General features: G+C 40.5%; 1 protein-coding gene across 3 annotated transcripts in view; it reads left to right on the top strand.

Moving 5' to 3' along the window:
* The window catches only part of BTBD9 (BTB domain containing 9), a 394,620-nt gene that overhangs the window by 284,849 nt on the left and 88,013 nt on the right, over positions 1-21,758 (top strand). For all 3 annotated transcript variants that reach the window (XM_043907354.1, XM_043907356.1, XM_043907355.1), the window contains exon 8: positions 9,120-9,309. In XM_043907354.1, coding sequence (XP_043763289.1) covers positions 9,120-9,309 — 190 coding nt within the window. The remainder of the gene's footprint in view (positions 1-9,119; positions 9,310-21,758) is intronic.

Raw genomic sequence — 21,758 nt, 5'->3', positions numbered from 1 at the left:
CCTCTTCTTAATCTTTTCTGCTTCTGTTAGGTCCTTACCGTTTCTGTCCTTTATCGTGCCCATCCTTGTATGAAATGTTACCTTCATATTTCCAGTTTTCCTGAAGAGATCTCTTGCCTTTCCCATTCTCTTGTTTTCCTCTACTTATTTGCATTGTTTATCGAAGAAGGCCTTCTTATCTCTCCTTGTTGTTCTCTGGAATTCCACATTTAGTTGGGTATATCTTTCCCTTTTCCTCCCTTGCTTTTCGCTTCTCTTCTTTTCTCAGCTGTTTGTAAAGCCTCCTCAGACAACCACTTTGCCTTCTCCCATTTCTTTTTCTTGGGGATGGTTTTGGTCACTGCCTCCTTACAGTGTTCGGAACCTCTGTCCATAGTTCTTCAAGCCATGTGTCTACCAGGCCTAAGCCCTTGAATATATATGTCACTTAGTGACTAAAAAAAAACCACATAGAAATAGAATAAAGGAATTTCATTCCATTAGAAAATAGGAACAGAGCAGACAGAGAGGTGGGGGAAGCAGCAAAGGAAAAGTCTTCTTAAGTAGAAGTAAAAGTGAGTTAGTATACACCTTGGTAATAGCAATTAATATAAGTCGTATAAATCTGCCAGTTAAAAGACAAAGGACACTGAATTTTTCCAAAATCTAGTTATATGTTATTCACAAGAGATCAGAAAAAGAGAAGAGTGATGCTAAGGATAGAGTAGCCAAAATGAAGACGCTATATTTATTTGACATCAGATGATGTGGATTTTAGGGCAAAGGCATTACTCGAAATAAAGAATCACAGTGCACCATGATGAAAGGTTCAGTCTACCAGTTGGATATAATTTTAAAATGATACACGTGAAGTGACATGGCCTCAAAATATATAAAGCAAAAATTGACAGAATTACAAGGAGAAATTGACAGATCTATAGTCATAGTGGAAAATTTAAATAAACCTCTCCCATTAATTAGTAAGCATATAAGTGATGTGAACAGCACAAAAAGTTTGATATAGTAGATCTATATAGAACCATACATCTCCCAAATTAGAGAATACACATTCTCTTCAGGCACATGTAAAATATTAATAAGAACCACGTACTGGACCACAAAAAAGCACATCTCATCAGATTTTCCAATGACTCTGTGTCATACAGAATATACTTTTTTTTATCCATATTGCAATGTAATTAATTTGAAAAGTTAAAAAAGCATTCTTATGAATAATTTATGAATTAAAGAAAACTCCTAATGGAAATTAGAAAATACTTAGATGCAATCAGCTTTTAAAACACTTTGAATCAGAAAACACCCAGATGGAGGGACATTCTACACCATACCTGACTAATACTGTTCAAAACACTATATCAAAGATAAAGATAAAGCTGGGCTTAGAGGTAAAAGATTAGCTTTAAATGTATTTATCAGAAAAAAAGAAAAAAAAATAATGAGTTAAGCATATGCTTCAAATATTTGGAAAAAATAAATCCAAAGGAACAGAAGGAAGAAATAATAAAAAGAACTGACTTAGTGAAGTATGAAATAAAGAATCAACAAAATGAAAAACTGATTTCTTGAAAAATTGAAAACACTAGTAACATGTATAGAACTGATCAAGTAAGAAAGAAAAGGAACAAATGAAATACTTGGAATGATCATGAGAACATACTGTGAAAAGCTTTATGCTGCTATATTTGAAAACTTAAACAAAATGAAAAATTTTCCTGAAGGAACCAAGACTAACTGAGGTTAATTTTGAAGGAAATAAGAAGGGGAATGAGAAGTATTCATTTTGTCAGATTTTATGATACTGTAGAATTATAGTCATTAAAACAGCATGGTAAAGGCACAAGGCTAGGCAGATTAAGGAAACGGAGTACAGACCTTAAGAAGAGATTCAGATATTATGAAAACCTTACATATGCCTAAAGTAACGTAAATTAGTGGGGAAAAGGATGAACTGTTCATTAAATGGTGCTGGGGAAATCGGCTAACGTTATGAATAAAAGATGAAAGTAGATCCGTATCTCATAGCATACCAAAAATAAATCCTAAATAGATTAAAGAACCAAACATGAAAAGCAAAATTTGAAAACTTTTAGGAGAAAATATAGGACGATATCTTTATAAATTTGGGGTAGGAAAGAATTTATAAACATGAAAGGGAAAGCACAAATCACATAGAGGAAAAGATTAAATATTTCAGCTCAATACATTAACCAAGAAAGGGCTGACATCCTGCCAGTGAGGTAACTCATAGCCACAAGTACAATTCCATTTGTGCGGGGGTGTGTGTGTGTAAATATATACATGTATATGTCTTATGTATTCCTTGAAGAAACTCTTACCTATGTATACAAGAAGACACCTTTGTTTGTAATCACAAAGAAAACAGTGGTAACAATCTGAATGTTCCTTTGGTATATTTATACATTGAAATATTGTATATACTTTATACCAGTGAACTAGATTTATCTCTCTATTGAATGCTCCTGCATCCTGGTTTACTGTTTATGGTACATGTCAATATTGTTGACCACACATTCCCTTTCTTCTTCTGCGCACACAGCAAGTTAGTTCTCTCCCACCCGCTTTGAAGTTAGTTAAGGCTCAGTGACTTGCCTTAGTGAACAAAATGTGAGCAAAGTGATGTGTGTTGCTTTGGGGGAGGAGTGTTAAGAGCCACTGCCCAGTTCACTCTCTTCTCACTGCTGCTGTGATTGAAGAAGCACCAAAAAAAAAAAAATCAGTGCAAAGCTTCCGTCTTTAGGTTCCCTGTGTAATGCAGTGCTGAGAGCCACCTTGCTGATCATCACTTGGGTGATGATATTGTGGGTGAAAAGTTAATGTGTGCTGTTTAAGCAACTAGGAGAATGGAAGCTGTCTTGTTACTGCAGCCTGAGCTACCCACAGTGTGATTTCATGTCTCAGCTCAGCTTACTGTGCATCTGTGCCACTTCCTTTAGTTCTCTCTTCCAAACCACAGAATACTTCTTTCTCCCATGAGGTGGAGGTATTGTTACTAAGTATCTAAATATAGTCCTTTATTTCTTCTCCTTTCAAAGTCAGATGGGGGCTTTTCTCTAAGCCCCTCTCTGCTAGGAAACCATCCTCACAGGTTATTTCACCAGCGTTTTTGCGTGTTGCTTTGGAGTTAAGCTTCATTCTCAAGGGATTCATGGCCAGGAAACCCATCCTCTATCACTCCTTCCTTCCCTTTCCCTCTTCTTTATCTGTGGATGGTTGTCCCCATCTGCAGAGAGTGTAGCAAGCAGTGAAGGTGTATGAGATGAGGGCTCCAGAACAGGCATGCCCAACTTTGGAAAGTGTATGCATTGCTTAGAAGAGACATGGAGGATGATTTACTCCCCATCATTATGCAGTTAGAAATGTTTTGGCATGATAGTAGTACTGTTCACCCTCTCTCTTTGCAAAGAGTATAATATACTGAAAAGTACAGTGTATATCTAATAAGCAATTGTCTTTTTTTTTTCCATCTATTTTAAAATTACATAAAGTAAGCTACATAGCTTGAATGCAAGTAGCTAAGGTTAATTGTAGATTTTGGTTAAATACGTTAAATATCTGAAGAAAATTCCAGCACTAGTAAATGCACAAAAAGGTTCCAGTGGACTTAAAAGACTCTTCATTCTTCATCGTTCTCTTCTCAGTGTTTACAGAATCTACATCATTTTTGAACAGCTATCATTTTGTGGAAAACCTAGACTTTTATAAGTGAACAGGTTGATGTAGACTTGAAGCAGATATAGAGACATGAAATCAAAACAGAACTGATGTTTCAAAATGCAGCAGTTCTTGAACAAAGAGATGAGCATATGTGTTGAAATGCTCAGGATAGTAAGCAAACAAGGGAGATGCATCATGGCTGAAGATAACTGTATATTCTGACAAGAGATTGGTTCCATGTTCTGGGTTTTTTCCCACTTTATGAATTCTAAAATACTGGAAGAATATATATATATATATATATATATATATATATATATATGTATATCATGCTTCTTTAAACAAATGTGCTACATTTATTAAGTGCAATAAATATATACAGGTTCTAGGCCCCACTTCAGACTTCCCAACATGGGGATCCGGCAAAGGGACTGGGAATCCCCAGGGAATCTGATGTTGAAGATTCCAATGGGATTTGATTACAGAACTTCCACAGAACTGGGGAAAACAGAGACTCTTGGAGGGCACACAGAAAACCTTGTGTGGACCAGGGCCCGGGGGAACGGGACAGGGACCCCACAGGAGACTGAGCCATACCTGCCTGTGGATGTTTGAAAGTCTCCTGTGGAGGTGTGTGTCGACAGTGGCCTGCTGTGGAGACAGGGCACTGGCAGCCCCAGTCCTGGGAGGTGCGTGTTGGCCTTAGTCCCCTGGAGATCACCATTAGCCCTCCCACAGTGCCAGGGCTGGGTTGTCTCAGGCCAGACAACTAACAGGGAGGGAGCACAGCCCCACCCATCAGCAGACAGTTGGATTTACTGAGTATGGCTCTGCCAGCCAGAGTAAGACCCAGTATTCCCCACAGCCAGTCCCTCCCATCAGGAAGCTTGCATAAGCCTCTTGTCCTCATCCATCAGAGGACAGATAGACAAAGTAAGAACTACAGTCCCACAGCCTCCAGAACAAAAACCACAGTCATAGAAAGCTAACCAAAATGATCACATGGATCATAGCCTTGTCATAGTGAAGGGGCTTGTGTAACTCAAGGAAGCTATAAGCCATGCTATGCAGGGCCACCCAACATGGATGGGTCATGGTGGAGAGTTGTGACAAAAATGTGGTCCATTGGAGAAGGGAATGGCAAACCACTTCAATATTCTTGCCTTAAGAACTCCATGAACAGTATGAAAAAACAAAAAGATATGATACTGAAAGATGAACCCCCTAGGTCAGAATGTGTCCAATATGCTACTGGGCAAAAGCAGAGAAATAGCTCCAAGAAGAGGGCTGGGCCAAAACAGAAACAATGCCCAGTTGTGGATGTGTCTGGTGGTGAAAGTCTGATGCTGTAAACAACAATATTGCACAGGAACCTGGAATGTTAGATCCATGAATCAAGGTAAATTAGATGTAGTCATGCAGGAGATGGCAAGATTGAATGTAGACATCTTAGGAATCAGTGAATTAAAATGAATGAGAACAGGCGAATTTAATTCAGATGACCATTATATCTACCAGTACTGTGGGCAAGAATCCCTTAGACGAAATGGAGTAGCTCTCATAGTCAGCAAAGGAGTCCAAAATGCAGTACTTGAGTGCAACCTCAAAAACAGCAGAATGATCTTGGTTCACTTCCAAGGCAAACCATTCAACATCAGAGTAATCCAAGACTGTCTTCCAACCACTGATGCTAAAGAAGCTGAAGTTGACTGGTTCTATGAAGCCCTACAAGACCTTCTAGAACTAACACCAAAAAACAGATGTTCTTTTTATCATAGGGGATTAGAATGCAAAAGTAAGAAATCAAGAGATACCTGGTGTGTAACAGGCAAGTTTGACCTTAGAGTACAAAATGAAGCAGGGCAAAGGCTAACAGAATTTTGTCAAGGCAACACACTGGTCATAGCAAACACCCTTTTTCAACAACACAAGAGAACAATTCTACACAAGGATATCACCAAATGGTCAATACCCAAATCAGATTGATTATAGTCTTTGCAGCTGAAGATGGAGAAGCTCTATACAGTCAGCAAAAATAAGACCTGGAGCTGACTGTGGAGCTCAGATCAGGAGCTCCTTTTTGCAAAATTCAGGCTTAAGTCGAAGAAAGTAGGGAAAACCACTAGGCCATTCAGCTATGACCTAAATCAGATCCCTGCTGATTATAACAGTGGAGGTGAGCAATAGCTTCAAGGGATTACATCTGGTAGATAGGGTGCCTAAAGAACTATGGACAGAGGTTCCTAACATTGTACAGGAGGCAGTGACCAAAACCATCCCCAAGTAAAAGAAATACGAGAAGTCCAAAGTGGTTGTCTGAGGAAGCTTTACAAAATAGCTGAGGAAAGAAGAGAAGCCAAAGGCAAAGGACAAAGGGAAAGATGTACCCGACTGAATACAGAGTTCCAAAGAACAACAAGAAGAGAAAAGAAGTTCTTCTTCAGTGAACAATGCAAAGAAATAAAAGAGAATAATGGAATGGAAAAGACTAGACATCTCTTCAAAAAAAATTGGAGGTGTCAAGGGAACATTTCATGCAAGGATGGGCAAGATAAAGAACAGAAGTGAAAAGGACCTCACAAAAGCAGAAAGGATTAAGGAGCGGTGGCAAGAAGAGTTGTACAAAAAATGCCTTAGTGATCCGGTGACCACATGATGCGGCCACGCACCTAGGGCCAGCCATCCTGGAGGGTAAGGTCAAGCGGGCCTTAGGGAGCACTGCTGTGAACAAAGCTAGTGGAGGTGATGAAATTTCAGCTGAGCTATTTAAAATCCTAAAAGATGGTGCTGTTAAAGGGCTGCATTCAACATGTCAGCAAATTTTTTAAAAACTCAGCAGTGGTCACAGGACTGGAAAATATCAGTTTTCATTCCAGTCCCTAAGAAAGGCAATGCTAAAAAATGTTCAAATTATTGTACAACTGTGCTTATTTCACATCCTACCAAGGTAATGCTAGGCTAAAAATCCTTCAAGCCAGGCTTCAGGAGTACTTGAATTGAGAACTTCCAGATGTACAAGCTGGGTTCAGAGGAGGCAGAGAAACCAGAGATCACAACATCTGTTGGATCATAGAGAAAGCAAGGGAATTCCAGAGAAACTTCTGCTTCATTGACTATGCTACAGCCTTTGACTGTGTAGATCACAACAAACTGTGGAAAATTCTTAAAGAAATGGGTATACCAAACCACCTTACCTGTCTCCTGAGAAACCTGTATGCAGGTCAAGAAGCAACAGTTAGAACTGGACATGGAACAACAAACTGGTTGGGAAGATTGGGAACAAAGTACGTCAAGGCTATATATTGTCATCTTGGTTATTTAACTCATATGCAGAGTACATCATGCAAAATGCCAGGCTGGATGATCACAAATGAGAGTCAAGATTGCCAGGAGAAATATCAACAACATCAGATATGCAGATGATGCCGCTCTAATAGCAGAAAGTGAAGAGGAACTAAAGAGCCTCTTGATAAGGGTGAAAGAGGAGAGTGAAAAAGCTGGCTTAAAATTCAACATTCAAAAAACTAAGATCGTGGCATCCAGTCCCAACGCTTCATGGCAAACAGATGGGGAAAAAGTGGAAACAGTGACAGACTATTTTCTTGGCTCCAGAATCACTGTAGATGGTTACTGAAGTCATGTAAGTAAAAGATACTTCTCCCTTGAAAGAAAAGCTATGACAAACCTAGACACAGTGTATTGAAATGCAGAGACATCACTTTCCCACAGTGGTCCATATCAGTTCAGTTCAGTTCAGTTGCTCAGTTGTGTCCAACTCTTTACCACCCTGTGGACTGCAGCACGCCAGGCCTCCCTGTCCATCACCAACTCCCAGAGTTTACCCACACTCATGTCCATTGAGTTGGTGATGACATCCAACCACCTCATCCTCTGTCATCCCCTTCTTCTCCTGCCTTCAATCTTTCCCAGCATCAGGGTCTTTTCAAATGAGTCAGCTCTTCACATCAGGTGGCCAAAGTATTAGAGTTTCAGCTTCAGCATCAGTCCTTCCAATGAACACCCAGGACTGGATCTCCTTTAGGATGGACTGGTTGGATCTCCTTGCAGTCCAAGGGACTCTCAAGAGTCTTCTCCAACACCACAGTTCAAAAGCATCAATTCTTTGGCGTTCGGCTTTCTTTATAGTCCAACTCTCACATCCATACATGACTACTGAAAAAACCATAGCCTTGACTAGACGGACCTTTGTTGGCAAAGTAATGTCTCTGCTTTTTAATCTGCTGTCTAGATTGGCCATAACTTTCCTTACAAGGAGTAAGAATGTTTTAATTTCCTGGCTGTAGTCACCATATGGTCCGTATAGTCAGAGCTATGTTTTTTTCCAGTAGTCATATATGGATGTGAGAACTGGACCAAGCTGAACAACAGAAAATTGATGCTTTCGAATTGTGATGCAGGGAGATCTCACCAGTCAATCCTAAAGGAAATCAACCCTGTATATTCATTGGAAGGACTGATGCTGAAGCTGAAGCTCCAATATTTTGGCCTCCTGATGCAAATAGCCAGCTCACTGGAAAAGACCCCAATTTTGGGAAAGACTGAAGGCAGGAAGAGAAGGGGATGACAGAGGATGCGATGGTTGGATGGCATCACCGAGTCAATGGACATGAGTATGAGCAAACTCCAGGATATACTGAAGGACAGGGAAGACTGGCGTGCTGCAGTCCATAGGGTTGCAAAGAGTTGGACACGACTTAGTGACTGAACAACAATAAACATGTATAGTTTAGAGAATACTAATAAAACAAGTGCCTGTGTACATGTTGCCTCACTTGAGAATAGAATAGGACCAGAAGTTGAAGCCCTTCCAGGATTTCATCTTGGAAATGAAATCAATTAATGTTTAGACACATTAGTAGGGGTCCTTCCAAGATTTTATATTCCTCTTTCACATACCAGTGAGCGTAAATTTTGTGTAATAATTCCCTGGATTTCCTTTTTATTTTACATTTATATATGTACCCCTAAACAAGTTGTATTTTTAGTTTTTCCATTTTAAAAAACTTTGTGTAAATGAAATCCTACACTGTGTTTTTCTGCGCCTTGCTTATTTCACTCAGCATTGCTTTTTGATTCATCCATTTGGATGTAGCTGCAGTTTATTAATCTCAACCACTGTGTGGTTTCCCATTGTAGTAATATTTTGCAGTGTATGTATCCATTCTATATTTTATAGGGTATCATGTTTCTTTATAATAAAATTATTTAGAGTTAATTGTTGCATATGATTTGGTTTGTTTCAGCCTTGGGTTCAACTTTTTAAAAAACTGTTTGGCATGTGTTTTAAATGTGTTCATATCTTGAGGTAGTCAGGATGCTCTAATTTTTATTTTATCATTGATAGTAATTAATTAATTTTGTTTGTAGCAAACTATTGGGATATATTTGGCTTCTTGATGCTGAGTCTTGTGTTGGATCCACAGTTCCCATGGAGAATGTTGCAACAATCGCTGATTGTGCCAGTGTGATTGAAGGAGTCAGTCGGAGCCGAAATGCCTTGCTGAACGGGGACACTAAGAACTATGACTGGGATTCTGGTTATACGTGTCATCAGCTAGGAAGTGGCGCGATTGTGGTTCAGCTGGCCCAGCCCTACATGATTGGGTCAATACGGTAAGAAGATTCCCTTTCATTTATTACTTTTAAAATGGAAGACACATGTGCAAATTGTGTTTTGGTACATTGGTGATCCCGGTAACTTCAGTGAAGATCCTCTTCTGTTCTTTCCTCTAAATGTTGAGAGGAGGGAGTAGAAATGGAGGGACAAATACAAGATGCTTGTTTGGATTTTCTGGTGGTGACATGCACCAAAATTAGACTTGTGGAGGGAATAAAATGCAATTTGTAGAGGGAAGGGACCAGGTCTCTACCTGGATACAGCTTACCTCTGACTTATGTCTCCGTTTGTTCTGGTTAGGGACTTACAGGATAATGTCAAAAGAGGCGATATGGAATCAAAACTCTTTTTCAACTCTAGTAAATGACTTTATATATGAACCAAACAGATTTGAATATGAAACCTGGTACTAAGAGATCTTTTTAATAATCTTCATGTCTGGACTTTTGGTTGTTGTTTTCATTTTGTTTTGGTTTGCCTTAAGAAGGGAACTTGAATCCAATATTGCTTGATTTGTAGGATTATGTGATTTTAAAATTTAAGACCGGTGACATCCCCCAGAGGATATACTTCAGTTCACGTGCCATCTGGATCTTGAATAGGCTTCCCTTTTTTCTTTTTCAAAGTTCTAAGAGGTCTCTTGAAGATTAATGTTGTGTGTGTGTGTGTGTATATGTATATACACACACACAATATTAATATATATAAAACATAATATATATATAAACATAAGAATATTTTACATTGTATCTTAACCTGCCAGAGGTGATATTGGTGAGACTTGACTGCCTTCCCCCCCTCATTGTTCTCCACCACAGTTGCCTTATTGTTTCCTGTTCTCATTTTATTTTAAAGTTAGAATTTGTAACAAAAGAAATGGCACAAAAAATTGGTTCGCTCAGTTGTCTGACTCTTTGTGACCCCATGGACTGCAGCGTGCCAGGCCTCCCTGTCCCTCACATCTCTCAAAGTTTGCCCAAGCTCATGTCCATTGCATCAGTGTTGCCATCCAACCATCTCACCCTCTGGCTCCCTCTTCTCCTTCTGCCCTCAATCTTTCCCAGCATCAGGGACTTTTCCAGCAATTCTGCCGTTCACATCAGATGACCAAAATACTGGAGCTTCAGCTTTACCATCAGTCCTTCCAATGAGTATTTAGGGCTGATTTCCCTTAATATTGACTGGTTTGATCTCCTTGCTGTCCAGGAGACTTTCAGGAGTCTTCTCCAACACCACAGTTCAAAGGCATTAATTCTTTGGCACTCTGCCTTCTTGACTGTCCAGCTCACACAACCATACATGGCCACTGGGAAGATCATAGCCTTGACTGTACAGATCTTTGTCATCAGAGTAATGTCTCTGCTTTTCAACACACTGTCTAGGTTTGTCATAGCTTTCTTGCCGTGAAGCAGTTGCCTTCTGATTTCATGGCTGCAGTCACCACTCGCAGTGATTTCAGAGTCCAAGAAGAGGAAATCTGTCACTATTTCCACCTTTTCCCCTTCTATTTAGCATGAAGTTATGGGGCCAAATGCCTCCCCTCTTTTTTTTTAATATTTAGTTTTAAGCCGACTCTTTCACTCTCTACCTTTACCCTCATCAAGAGGCTCTTTAGTTCCTCTTTGCTTTCTGCCATTAGAGTGGTATCATCTGCATATCTGAGGTGTTTGATATTTCTCCTGCCTGTCTTGATCCCAGCTTGTAACTCATCCAGCCTGGCATATCTCATAAGTGCTCAGCTTATAGGTTAAACAAACGGGCTGACAGCAGACACCCCTGTGGTATTCCTTTTTCAACCTTGAACCAATCAGTTGTTCCATACAGGGTTCCAGCTGTTGCTTCTTGACCCACATACAGGTTTCTCAGGAGACAGGTAAGATGTTCTGGTATTCCCATCTCTTTAAGAGTGTTTCACAGTTTGTTATGTTCCATACAGTCAGAGGCTTTAGCCTAGTCAGTGAAACAGAGGAAGATATTTTTGTGAAATTCCCTTGCTTTCTCTATGATCTAACAAATGTTGGCAATTTGATCTCTGCTTCCTCTTCCTTTTCTAAACCCAGCTTGGACAGCTGGAAGTTCTCGGTTTGCATAATACTGAAGCCTAGCATGCAAGATTTTAAACATGACCTTACTAGCGTGGGAGATGAGTGCAGTTGTCCAGTGGTTAGCACATTCTGTAGTACTACCCTTCTTGGGAATTGGGATGAGGATTGATTGACCTTTTCCAGTCCTGTGGCCGCTGCAGAGTCTTCCAGATTTGCTGACATTTTGAATGTGGCACTTTGATGGCATCATCCTTTGGGGTTTTGAATAGTTTTACTGGAATTCCGTCATATTCACTAGCTTTATTAACAGCAGTGCTTCCTAAGGCCCACTTGACTTCACACTCCAGAATGTCTGGCTCTGGGTGACTGACCACACCATCATAGTAATCTGTTTCATTAAGATCTTTTTTGTACAGTTCTTCCATGTATTCTTTCCATCTCTTCTTGATCTCTTCAGTGTCTACTAAATCTTTACCATTTCTGTCCTTTATTGTGCCCATCTTTGGGGGAAATGTTCCCAATTGCCTTACTGTTTCTTGTTCTCATTTTAAAATTAGTATTTGTAAAGAAAGAAATAGCACAAAAAATAAGGTAGTAGGATTCTAATAGGCAAAGGTTTATTGATGTTCAGGCTAATAAGTACAGAAGTTAAGTCTGCTTGTCGATTCCTGAGGTATACTGACAATTGATGCTGAATTTCTTGGAGAATTCAGACTGTTAATTTCTTCATTTAAATTGTCAACCTCTAAAAAAAAAAAAAAAAAAAAAATTGTCAACCTCTTTTCATAAAGGGTCATGTACAGGCTGAGTACTCTGGGCAACAAATCACAGATCGAGAAGCTGTGAATTTGTCCTGCAGGCCGGAGAGCTCACATTGTGCTTCAGAAGGGGAAGGAGCTGAGCCACATCAGTCTGGACAAAATAGAAGTGCAGATAAACTTCTTTCTTCCTTTTTCTCGGCTGCATGCATTAACTAAAGTAATCATGAGCCACCTATTTAATAAGTCATTCTAGAATCCTTGTCATAAATGGTGTGAAACTTATCTGAATATTTCCCATTACAATCTTTTCCTCTGTACTTTAAAAATCTGGAAAACAGTTGTCCTCCTCTTGTTTTATAGTCTCCACAATTTCTTGAAGATTACCAATCGTGTCTCTGAGATTACATGTGCAATTTCTTTCAGCAGGCTTGTTGTATAACTCATCTGAGCAGGAGACTTGAAATCATTTAAATTGACTGGATACTCTCTTTCTTTCATTTCACTATTTGGGACTTCAATTTTCTCTTTATTATGTTTGTTCTGCCATTTCTAATTTGAAGACCCGTCTTCTTGCCAATGAAGATAGAAGCAAACTGGCTGCTTAGCAGCTCTGCCCATTCTCTTTTAATGTCCCCTGTATTCTGTCTACTTACCTGGGACCACACATCTCCCTGCCACCTTACATTGGTCCATGTGCATCTGAAAGCAAATGGCAGAAATGGAGTCCCACTCTTTTCCTCTTTCTCTGTTCAGGTTGCCTCATACTGTGATTTTCTCATCTCATTTGGTATACCCCACCCAACCATCCATCCACTGAGCCAAAAACATGGGAATCTTCCTGGATTCCTTCCTTTCCCTCACCTCCCCCATGGAACCAATCAGCTGTCAATACCAGCTCCTGTTTATCTCACAGATCCTTCGTGTCTTACCCATCTCCACTGCCATCACCGTAGCTGCACCTTTTTTAGGTTCTCTTCTCTGTCTGGCTCTTCCTTCCCCACCTGTAGCCAACTTCCACACCATTACCACGAGTCTGATGTGGTCCTGCCCCTTCCTCAGAGGATTCGTGGCTACTGTTTCCCTTCAGGAGAAAGTTCAGAGAAAGGCATAAGAACTTGTGGCTCCCTTCTGTCTGTACAGCCTGTCTCCTGCCTCTCCTCCCACCCTCACACAGACTGTCTCAGCCTACCCAGCTATTTGCAGTTTTGCATGTCACGCTCTTTTTTCCTTCAATTCCTGCTATTCTCATTGCATGTCTGTCTCACTGTCTCCTCATCACTTCTTACCTGGCTCTATGACCCCTTTAAGACTTCACTCCTTTGGGAGTGCTTGCCTAACCCTCTGTCATCTCCTGGGCTGATTCAGACATCCCTAGTCAGTGTATTCTGTGTGTAATTCCTCCCAGGGCATTTGGCATGTTTGTATTATAATTGTTTACTTACTGCTTCCTCCCAGTCTCGTCTGATATATAAAGCCTGTGGCAACTCAGAATAAGTGTTCTTTGACAAATTGAATGTGCAGATGAGGTAGTCCATCAATAAAAAAGGAGGATTATAGCAGATATAGTGGGAGATCTAGAATTTTAGATCCAGCAGGGGCTTCATGAAGTTGTTGCCAAGGTGACAACTCAGAGAGAGACAAACAGGCTTATTGTGTGGCAAGGCTACCTTGGCTTCTGGCTCTACTCAAAGAATCACAGATGTTGAATATAGCTCCAGAAAAAGGTGTCACTGGAGCTTAAGAGAGACATGAGAGAACAGTCCCATTTGGTTTTCTTTAAAAGTGAAATGAAAATGGTTCTCCCAAACAATTTTTATTTTCCTGACTCAGAGGGGGATGGTGAACATGAGCACAACTGAAGGCAGAATTGTGTATCTCAGCACTGTGTGAAGCCTCCATCGTCCTTAAGCCCAGCTATTGCTTTTGCAGTGAGAAAATCCATGCATTTGAAGCCCCAAGTAACTGGCTGAACATTCACAGAGGCACGTCTCTAGGAAACTAACATTATGTTGTCAGGAACTGCATTTGCCTCTTCTGTGACATGATCAAGAAGAGGAAAAGGAAAAGGATTTCTCCACTGCCAATGCCTGTGGGCAATGATGGATATCTTGGCAGGCCATGGTTAGCAGCAGCTGATGTATCCAGATAGCTGCTTATTGACAAATGACAGGTTGATCAGTCAGTGACCTTTGACCCCCAGCTTCTGCTGCCGGTGATGACTCGGTTCCTCTCCTAGTCGCTGTGTCCACAGAAGCCCAGTGATGCTGAATCAGCCCCTAAAGGGAGAGCATTCCAGAGCTGGGTGACCAACATATTCTCCAGCCAAGAGGGAGGAGGTCTGGCAGTCCTTGAACCTCTCCCTGTGGGGGTCCAATCACATGGTACACTAACTTTAAAATTTAAGGTTTCTTTGTCGATGGTGAACACAGAGGCAAAGGTCTCAAACATGAATTATCTTGATCATTGCATTCTTTATTCCTAAGAAAGGACAGAGTTATTGCATGGATAAGATTTCTCTTGCTTGCGTGTTTCCATCCATATATACCATTTCTTCCTTTCCTGAGGGTTTCCCCTGTAGCTGGGTAGACAAGCAGAGCTTCCTTCTTGGCAGACCATGACCAGAGCTAACCACCATCTGTGAGACCCTAGTCCTGCTAGTGCGTCTGCTATAGTAAGTACTCTTGTGGTTCCTAAAAAGGCAAACCTGGAAACGTGATCTCTGATCCTCTCTTCCTCTCTCCATTTTCTTTCATTCACTCAGCAAACATTTATTGAGGCTTGTACTACGTGCCAGGCACTGTTTAAGCCCTGGGGAAACAGCACTGAATACAGAAAACAAACATCAGTGCTCTCGCAGAACTGACATTCTTGTTGAGGGGAGGCAGGCAGTGGTGGATAACCAGTAAACAGCCCGATTTGTAATGTGTCAGATATTTCAGAGACGGAACCATCAGGAGGGAGGACTCGGATGTGGGGATAGTGCAGTTTTAGATTGGATGGTCAGGGGAGGCCTCACTTTGCAGAACCTGAAGGATGGGAAGAGCAAGCCACTTGGGGACCTGGGGGATGAGCCTCACAGACAGAATGCCAAGGCCCTGCGACAAGCATGTGAGCACAGAACAGGCGAGGCAGGTGGCAGGAGCGGCAAAGAGGCCAGGGAGACTGGAGTAGAGTGATGGAGGGAGAGCGAGAGGCGAGGGGAGGAAGGGGGTTTCAGGGGGGGCAGCCCTGAGATGTCTTGTCACTGTTTCTGTTAATATATTCAGTCACCAGCTCCCAGAACCATTCCGCCCACCGCCATAAACCCATCCCAGTGTCTTGTTAGCACTGTTAGAGGAGAGTTTTCTTCACTGAGGAGGGGAGGGCAGAGCTGGGGAGCCCTCGTGCCTTTAGAAGCTACCTTCTTTGTTCCTGACCGGGAACCAGCTCCCAGGAAAGAAACAGGCAGCTGGCACGCCTTGAGTTTATATGAAACTTCTCCCCATCCTTGGCGTTTATTTCTCATCCCCAAGAGCCAGAGCAGGCAGTTTTAACTTGGAAATAAAGGCATTTGTCTTTGTTGTTGCTAGGTTTACAGGCATGATGAAAGTTATTCATTTTGAGAAGAAATGAGAGAAATTGCCTGGAACGTGCCTTAAAAGTGGGTAACTGAGTAGTAATTATATCATTTTCATGCCATTTTAAAAACATTAAAATTTAAATAACAGGAAATCTTCAGAGGCCTGACCGCATAAAAAGACTAAGGTAGAGTCATAGTAACTAACCAAATCTACCTGATGTCTTATAGTCCCTCTGTTGCCTAAGGTTAAAAATTACTATCTTTCTGCTTGCTAATCATGATGTCCTTTTAAGTGTTTTGAGGTTAGTATGAGAAATCACATATGCTGCACATTAAGCATGCCTGTCGCCCAATCTTTTTCAGCTAATAAATGACAGCACTTTGTTTGAAACCCTAATTATAAGATAGTCAATTAAATTAACAATTCTTACATTAGCTTGAAAATGATGGTTTTGTAATTGATATGAGCAATACTGTAAGTAAAATACCCATAATGCTTTAACTAACCTAATTGTGAGTAAGTAGGCTGTTGAAAGATTGAAACAGCACAGATAGATGAAGCTAAATAAACCCACAGCCTTCCTGGGTGTTATGAGGATTAAGGAGTTAATGACACAAAAATATTTTGAGTTACTCAGTTGGAAAATGTTATATGAATATAGTATGTTAGAGCAAAATGAATCTTGCCCAAAGTATGTTCTTGGTGGATATTCATAATCTCTTTAGTTTGCGGGGATGAGTCTTACTTTGCAATAGGGGGAAAAAAAAACAATTCTGCCACTTAAAAAGTTAATCTGCCACAGAACTTCTGAACCACAAATTAGTTTATGCCTTGCAGTTATTAAGCATGGATAAAACAAAGCAATAGCAAGCTGATCTTTGAAAAAAACACCTAGAAATGCCACTGTGGTCCTTATTCATCCCAGCATATTTTTCCTTCCTTTTGAGCTCTTAAGTCCATGCCCAGTTCAACTGGCCTTTCACTTGTGTGACTGCAGTCATTCCAGGTTATCTGTCCAGGCTATAAATTAGAAATCCAATTTTTTACTGCAAGTTTTTCCTTCTTACCGCTGCTGACCACCCCACCAAACTATTGCTCATCCACTTCCCTCCCACAGGACAGGCACAGAGAAAAAGAAGAACCACAAGCCATACCATTTTTGTCCCATTCGGTAGCTCCAAATGAACACCTAGTCCAGTAAGGGTGAAAAGAGAAATTGAACCGATGACTCAAGTGATGCGTTAAAGTCCTGTGAGTGTTTTCTACATGTGCTGCCCTCAGGTTCTCATAGCACCACAGATGACCTCAAGTTGAAGATAGCGATTGTAGTACTGAGATGAACTTGGGTCTCTGCAGCAATTTCCAAGTGCCTGGTACAGTGCTCCATGCTGTGAGTACTCAACAAACACTCACTGACTGAGCTGACAACATAGTGTGTTAGTGCAACTAAAGGGAGTTCTATCTATCAACTAAACTGGACATCATATTTGCTCAGTGTGTCTGTTCTAAGTGTATGTGAGGAAACTGCTAAAGATCTGGCATCTCCCGCAAATGACTAAGATGAAGCTCTGGCGTCAGGCGCTGACATGAGCACAGGTAAGGACGGCTGCCTCGCATTTCATGCTGCTTCCATTTCATTCTGTCTGAGTGCTGCGCAGGCAAGCATACTTTTATTTACATTAGGAAAACCTTCTTTGTGACCTAGAGAGCTAAAAATTTCCTTTTTATAGTCCAAAGAATACAACAAACATCTGAAAATATGACTCCTCTGGCTTGGATTAAGATTGCCTATAATTCTAGTCAAAATTGGAGAGATATTTTACAAAATTTGCTTCATATCAGTCATGCTGAGTGTCATCTGTCACAGCCCTGAACCAAAGAATTCTTCCTTGTCTTGCTGATCCATGATTTATTTACCAAGCGTTGTTTCTCTCACAGCCTATCTGCACTGCACTAGAGTCTTCTGTTATCACCCTCAGACCTCAGAACCCTGGTTCCCAGAACAATTGTTGAATAAAAACTTTTATCTGTGGTTCCCAGTAGATGCTAGAGTCTGAACTGTCTGAACACTAAGGGGACCAGAAATCCTGGAGCCTAGAAACAATAGCAGAGTTTGGGGGAACAGTAAATATGTCTCAGCTAGATTCATCCTAGAGGTATTTCAAGACCAGAAAATATTACTATGGCAACTGAGTTGCTTGTTAAAAATACAGGAAGGGAACTAGAATTCAGATATTCTTTAGAAAAATAGGAAAGGTTAAATTCCACCCCCTCCCCCCGCCAAAAAAAGTGTGTGTGTGTGTGTGTTTATGTTTGATTTACCTCACATGTCAGCCATTTATCTCCCTTGAGCTATTAGAGAACTTGACAACTAGTCATCATAAAATATAGCTGAATACATGAAAAGAAAAATCCTTTCAGTTTTCAAACATTAACCCATCAAGAAGACATTTTTACAGAGGATATCAACTCCACTGGACCCAGTATTTCATGTGCAAATATATGTTTAGTAATTATCCAGATTTGTTATTTGAGACCCCTCTCAAACAAATACTTTACCAATAGTGCTTTACACAATCATTTTAATAACTGGAACCATTCACCTTGGAAGATCAAATGAAAGGAAAGCATCAACCTACTCCTGTGGTTTGAGTCTGGTGATGTTTTAAAGGCTGCTTCCCACAGGATTGGCCATGCTGGGTCATAGAAATGTGACTGTTCTCATGAAGGCTAGCAGAAGTACAGGGCTTTCAGCAAACTGACTAAGATTTCTACAAATTTAATACATCAAACTGCACAAATCTATCTTTTGAGTATTAAGTAAATGAAGCTGTTTTGAAATCTGATGAAGGATCACCTTCATTTAAGAAATTACTCCTTGAATTAATACAACACAGTAATCTATCTTTTAAAACCTCCAGTCCTCAGGTACTCTCAAATCAGATTTCCCAACCACCACCAGGAGCCCAAATTTGTCACCTTGTGAAGATGCTTTGGGTGACCTAGGTAGCACCTGGTGTCTCTCTGTCTCTGCCTCCCTCTCTCTCTCAACTTTGCACTTTGTAACCTGGTAACCACAGATGCACTGGACCATAACATCCTTGCATCTCTGTTTAAGAACAAACAGAAGCACAGAGATCAAGAGCAACTGTTCCACCTCCCCATCTTCTCCATCCATCTACCTCCATTGTGCATCCTTCTCTTAGGAAGAGTGATTATGACAGGCTGTTTGGTGCCCTTACAGGACTACCTTCAGCAACTTGCCTGGACACTCGGGGCCTTAGGTGGGGCTGAGAAATCCCTGCACGCTCGCGACCCCGACCCCCCCCCCCTTTACTTCTTTCAACAATGTATCAGATTCAGTATAAGGGCTATTGGTTACATAGATAAATGCAGAATGTGCTTTTCCTTCTGCCTGGATTTTCTTTCCTGTGCCCTAAGAGCAAGTGGTAAGGATCCTCTTTCTTCCTTTTATCTTATATGTCTGAAACTATGTCCCTCAATGATTATGACATTACCAGCCTTGCCACATTATCCTCTTACTGTAACCAAATACCAGTCAAGACTGTTTCGATTTTCCATACAATTTAATGGTCCTTTTAGTTGTTGTGTTTTTGAGTAGCTCTGGAGGTTTAGCTGCTTCACTGTCTCCATTTAAAATGGGAAGAGACTGCAGTATAACTTGAGATCCTTTTCTTTTCTCCACCGTGAACATGGCAATTACAATTTTTTTCACAATCCTACAGAGCCTCTTATGGCCTTAAAAAGAAAGTGAGAGAAGGCATTGTATCTTCTGGTTCAACCCACCCTCATTTCCTAAGGTAAATTATAGAAATTTTTTCATTAAATGTTGTGGCTCAGACTTGACAACATTTATTTTTATTCCTAGCCCTCATGTGCTCCAAAGAAGCTTGCATTTGGCTTCAAATAACAAAGAAACTGGTTAAGAAAGACTATTTATTTATTTATGGCTGCACCATGCTGCTTGTGGGATCTTAGTTCCCCGACCAAGGGTTGAACCAGGGCCCTTAGCCATGGAGGTGTGGAGTACTAACCACTGGACCACCAGGGAATTCTGAAGAAAGACTTTTTTTAAATGTTTGCTTTTAAAAAAAATTATTTGGTTTTGTTTTGCTTTTGTTTATCTGTTTGGTTCTCACATAAAAAGTATATAGGTGAGTGGCTGCTAGTATTGGTTCTGCAGTTCAGTGAGCTTTTTGGTTATCTTGGTCTTTTCCCCTTGTATTTTTGCTTCAGAGAAACAAGACAGCTGCTGCAGCTTTAACTACCACCTCTGCATTTAGGCAGGAAGGAGAAGAACAAAGGGAAACACAAACTTTTAAGTGTGGAGAACCCTGCCAGTCACGTCTGTCTCTTTTTATTAGAAAAAGCCAAAGCTTTATTTGAAGCCCCACCTAGCCAACTTCCGCTTAGTTATTAGGTGGATCTGTCATGCTGTCAGCCCTAGCACGGCTGGCAAATAAGTTGAGGGTCATGGCAAGGAGTTGGCTCATCTAGTCAACAACTCTGCCGCAGACCCTTCCTCCTGCTTGACTTTTCACATCTGCTTTGGGATTTTTATAAATCTCCATATTTCATATGCTCCATTTATTTTTAAAAAGCTTTATTGAAATATTCACATACTGTATAATTTGCCCATTTAAAGTATATAATTCAGTATTTTTTTTCTATTTACTTTTTTAAATGCCCACAGCTTCTGGATGTATCTAAAATAGTAAATATGATAATTTTACTTTATGGTATTCTCAGTTTCAGAAATGTTCTGTAAATAAAAAGCCTATATCTGCTTACTGGGTAATTCTGATCCAAAATGAGAAGCATTACTGCTTATCTATATTTGATTTCTTATTCATGAAATTTACCTCTTGGAAAAAACTAAGTTTCTGTTACAAACTATTACCAGCATTTAATTTACTGCAATTGGTCTTCGTGTTTTACCAGCACAGTGAAAGTGGATGTACCTAATAAAATTTGGGAGGCAGGCAAGATCCTAAGTGCCCTCAAAAGGAGAATACATTTTATTTGGTGTGGTTTTACTCTAGCTAAGTGTATTTTAAACATTTCTGAATTTTTTTTAAAGTTGGCAGTCTGTATGGAATCTGTTAACCAGACATATTTGATTAACCAAAATACCTGTTTACCTATACCTCAGATTAGAGAGACTTGACTTTTTTTCTGTACATATAAAATTCTAATACTGGAACTTCACTGCATATCTGTGTTATTTTGTAATGGTGGATTAATTATGTCAAAAGTCCCGCTAGAGATAACATTTTCAGTTTTTAACATCTGGAGTTTAAACACTCATGCCCATCAGCCCTAGAGTGAAAAGATACATTAAAAGACCTCTGACTTTCCAAGGGAATATTGGACAATAACTGTCTTATCACATCCAGTCTTCTCCTAAATTCTTGGAATGTGGTGTTTGTAAGATTACAGTGAATATTTCTGGTTTTTGGAACTTTTGAAATGAAAAGTACAATAAGTAGAGAGTGGTTGTAGCAATACCACAATTCTGTCTTGGGAGAAAAAATTAAAATACCCTCTTCTTTCCCTACCATGGTTTCTTGTGCCTTCCCCATCCCTGTTTTACTCCTCCCCCAAATGGTGGTCTTGGTCCGAGCCTTTAGTCCTCTTCCAGGGGAGACATTGATCAGATGTGTGAGTTTGCAGGAGTGAGAGGGGCCACAGTGCAATGGAAGCCCTGCTGTTTCTCTTGTCTTCCACTGGGCCCTAAGTGGCATGGCCAGGACTAATTCCGCTAATCCTTCTTTCCTCTCTGTTCCTACCTCTCCTCCATCTCTCTCTCCTCTCCTCTCTATCCTCACAACAAGCAGACACAATCTTTCCTCTCCTTGGGCTTTCTTATTTCTTCTTTTGTCTATTAGGGTGGACAGTGTAAGGTTACTACCTCCGCCCAGGGGTAGTTCAGGGCTAGGCAGCAGGGGACCATGATCCGTGCTGTACCCACTCTGTCTCAGTGGTACTAGAAGGTGTATTGAGTTGATCCTTCCTCCATTTGGAAGTGATAAGAAGCAAGTTTTGCGAGTGGAAGAAG

Source organism: Cervus elaphus, chromosome 7 (genome assembly GCF_910594005.1).
Source record: "Cervus elaphus chromosome 7, mCerEla1.1, whole genome shotgun sequence".
Taxonomy (NCBI): Eukaryota; Metazoa; Chordata; class Mammalia; order Artiodactyla; family Cervidae; genus Cervus; species Cervus elaphus.
Note: the sequence above shows the minus strand (reverse complement) of the source record. Positions and strands in the feature narration are given on the sequence as shown.